This window comes from Geospiza fortis, unplaced genomic scaffold, assembly GCF_000277835.1.
Source record: "Geospiza fortis unplaced genomic scaffold, GeoFor_1.0 scaffold10, whole genome shotgun sequence".
NCBI classification, from domain to species: domain Eukaryota; kingdom Metazoa; phylum Chordata; class Aves; order Passeriformes; family Thraupidae; genus Geospiza; species Geospiza fortis.
The window spans coordinates 6,113,341-6,117,199 of NW_005054326.1; the positions used below are offsets into that span (position 1 = coordinate 6,113,341).

At 38.7% G+C, this 3,859-nt stretch overlaps 1 protein-coding gene across 2 annotated transcripts in view; it reads right to left on the minus strand.

The window, feature by feature from the left end:
- Positions 1-3,272, minus strand: part of AMN1 (antagonist of mitotic exit network 1 homolog) — a 12,448-nt gene extending 9,176 nt beyond the window's left edge. Inside the window, exons 1-2 of one of the 2 annotated variants that reach the window (XM_031057040.1) lie at positions 3,206-3,272; positions 454-586 (exon numbers count right to left, since the gene is read on the minus strand). In XM_031057040.1, coding sequence (XP_030912900.1) covers positions 454-586; positions 3,206-3,267 — 195 coding nt within the window. In that variant the 5' untranslated portion in view covers positions 3,268-3,272. Of the gene's footprint in view, positions 1-453; positions 587-1,357; positions 1,441-3,205 lie in introns of those variants that run through there. The other variant, XM_031057041.1, reaches the window with a different exon arrangement.
- Between the last annotated feature and the right edge of the window lie 587 nt (positions 3,273-3,859).

Genomic DNA, 3,859 nt, shown 5'->3' on the forward strand with positions numbered 1-3,859 from the left:
GGAATGCACAGGGAGTCATTCATTTTCTGTTTCACCAAGGCCAACCTTTAGCTTCCTTCAATTCTCACGCCTCCCTTTGAGGCTGAACAAGATAACAGTAAACAGCAAAACAGATGTGCCCCTGAATTTACAGCTGAAGAAATGTCATTAACTGGTGTGATGCTGAAACACTGACACATAGAAGTGTGCAAAAGGGATGGGATAATTTGAACTATCGATTCCTAGCTCTGCCATCATTATATTTCAAGGAATCAAAATTTAAATAAATTATATAGATATTGTGTGCTTAGTGTCAATAGAATTCTACCAACAGAATTCTAGCAAGCTGCTGAAATCCTTTATATAATATATATAATAAATTACGCACGAGCATCTCAAAACACACTTCACTCAGGAACAGGCTGGTGTGCAAGTGAGGCTGTACAGACAGTACAGTTTTGAATGGATTCTTACCTCACTGATATTTTCATCAGTTATTTGCCCTTGCCTACTCATTAATTTGATCAGTTTATCCTTTATATTGGGTGGCAACGACTTAATATCTGCAGAGTATCTGGAAAGGTTCTTTGTCAAACACTGAAGGCATCTGAAATAAAGGAAAGTTACAATATAGTCACAAAGAGGCATTACATAGTAGAAGTAGAATAATCAATCCATATTTTGTCATCTTCTGCACCCAGCTATGGTTCCCTCAGACCTTATCAGTTTCAGCTTTTCCAAGTTACCACTGATTCAGCTGTTGCCCTTTGGGATCAAGCTGATCCTTCTGTGAAACTGTTCCCTAAGCAGCTGAAGGCAAAAATCAGCCCCTCAACCATTTCTTTCTGTGCCTCCCTCAAGCTGTCTCTGAAATTTGCAGTTGCAGTGTGAGCTGTTAAGTCTCTGATCTGAATGAAAATCCCCTTAACTAAAACTCTGAGGACACAGAAACAACACTGCCAGGACAATTGGCTGAGTGCAGGGGGCAGCAGCAGCCTGGAGTAATGCCAAATTAAATTTAGCATATAACCACAGCTCTGGAGTCCCTACAGGTAACTGGTTTTGCAGCAAAACTTTGTCTGGCATCAGAATGCCAACAAACTGCAGGAAATTAAACTCACACCAAATAAAAACTTTAAAGACATCAAAATATTGATGCTTCATGATCTGAAGGTTAGCGCAGACTTAAGGAAATAAGCTGGAAATAAGTAAGTTTTCCAGCATGGAAGCATGTTTAAAAAGCCACTGAAGTTCATAGAGTGGAGGACAAGCACATCTAGCAGGTCACTGCAAGGACACTGTATGGAGGAGACATTCAAGCAGAACCCAGGCCTTGCCTGCAGACACCCCTATATACCCAAGCACACTCCAGGATCACCTTTAACTCGTTCCTGCAGAGATGTGCAAGAATTCCACACCTTCACAGAACCTCAGTGACTGCTGGATGAACTCCTGACTGATCAACAGAGAAGCCTGTACCAAGCTCTGTGTCAGGACATATAGGTTACACCATCCACATTCTTTGAGATTAAACACTTTATCTATATACAACATTCCTCTATTGACTGCAGAAATTATGAATAGTTGTTTACCTCTAAAAAAAAATCTCATCAAAGATAACAAACACACCATTTATGATCATCTCTGAAGACCACATATGTGAACCTGGTCACAGGCAGGATCTGTGCAACATGGTGAGCAGAAAGCAGGGGCTTGTCTCACTAATGCACCTCCAAAGGGACCACTAAACCAACTGCTTAGTTCAAATCTGCTGAAAATACTCCAAACCCAACTCAGATACATGGAAATCAATGTGTGCTATGCCAACTCTTACCCGTGGCATATTAAATTTAACTTGAATAGTTAATAAGATTAGTCACCTTCTTTTCAAAAAGCTGGTTGATATTCTCATAGCACAATACTGATCTGCAGTTTACACAATTAATCATTTAAATTATAAAAGTTTTCACAGTAATTCTACTTTATAGGAAACTATAAAACACTTACTGGCTACACCATGGCAACTATAATCTTATCATCAGTGCTTTAAGATACAAATAACAATCTAACTGTACTCTTTGCTACATATTCTTCTTTTATCTTTCAAATGAAATATTTTATTCCCATGCAGTTTTGAACTTCTTCCAGAACACAAAGGAATTTGACATTGACATGTCAATGCAGAGAATACGAATTTTCAGTTCCCCTTTGGAGTTGCAAGATAGAACTTAAAGACTAACTAGCAAATTACATAAAATAATAAAAAAGTAGACACACAGGATGCTAAATGTAGCTGCAACCAGTGGGTAAACAGACAATGAGGAATTTAGTGGCTTTTGTGCAGAAGTTATGTAACAAGAAGCAACTGTGCATGCCCTAAGAAAAGTTCGATGCAAAGTCACCCTTTGCAACACTGGGGACACTTGGTGACCACCAGAGACCCCTTCAGACCCTCTAGGACCACAATGTCACAAATGAGAAGCTTGACTAGGCCAATATTCAAGCAGCAATCAATCAATTTATTAATTAATATGGTCAAGTATGAGCAATACAGCGCTGGGTACAGTGGGGGAAGTTTTCCCTCCAACTGCACACCCATAGTTGGGGCTTACAGGTATTTATAGGGGTACTCATAAGCTTTCTCAGCAGTTTCTATTCCCAGTTTTTACGTCACAATTCTATACACTACTGTGATTTAGTCTTCTCAGGATGTACATCCTGAAAGGAGTATCCCAGCTGGTGGGGTCCAGCTTCCAGATGTGGGTCCAACTTTTAATTTCAAAGACTATTAATCTCATGACAGTGATGTCCAGCTTCCCTTGGTCAAAACTATTAATCCTTGAGTTGTTGTTCATCTTCCTTTCTCAAGCTGCCTTTCACTGTTTTCTTAGGGCCTTGAGATAAGCATGCTTCCTTTTTATATATTCTAAAGCTATAGTTTCAAAGAGCCTTACTACAATATTCTTAAAATTATACTTCAAAAGGTTATTATTGCAAAACTTCTAAAGGCTTACCTACAAGCAGAAAGTTCTTGTCAAAAAGCAACATCTTAAAACTTTAATTCAAATGCTCCTAAATCAATTTCAGACTTATTGTGAACAAAGGATAGACTCAAAGGCCTTCTTCCATGCTTTACTTCCTCAGTTATTTATTAGAATTCGTCCTTATAACTGTCCCACGGTCAGCCTCCACACATATCACAATCACACACGTTGCCTGTATGTACCTGACACGAAACACAGCTTGGTATTTCACAACAGCAGGACTTCCAGTGAGACGTGGATGCATGAAAATTAGTTCTAGGAAAGTGATGTTTATGTATTAGCCAGCAAGCATGCTTTAAAGAATACACATGCACTATAGGCACTTGTAGAGTGTCTACAGAGCACTACGGAATAGACATTGTGAAAAACGCCAATCACTTGTTTTTAAATTTTTTTTAAAGTTTAATAGTAATAAAATGGTTTAAAAAAATAGTAACACAATGAGAGTAATAACAATTTGGACAAATTGAATTAGGACAATATGAGACCATAAAGACAAAGAGTTAAAAACGTCCGGGTACCTTTTTCTGGGCATCATGCCCGAAAAAGGACCCCCGTTAACAGAGGATTAACTTTTAAAAGCAACAGCCTGTTGCATATTCATACACTTCATACATGATGCATAAATTCCATTGAAATACAGGATTCTGTCTGGTCATGCTCAACTTCTTCCTCCAAATCCTAACAGTGCCTTCGAGGCGGGAAGGAGTTCGTTTCTTCTGATAAGAGGGCAATAAATTCCTTTTCTCTGAAAGATTCGGGTGTCCTGTGGCTGCTATCTCGCTGCGAGTCTTTTCTTTTAAACAAAGCATCTTACATAGCACAGTTTCTATTTT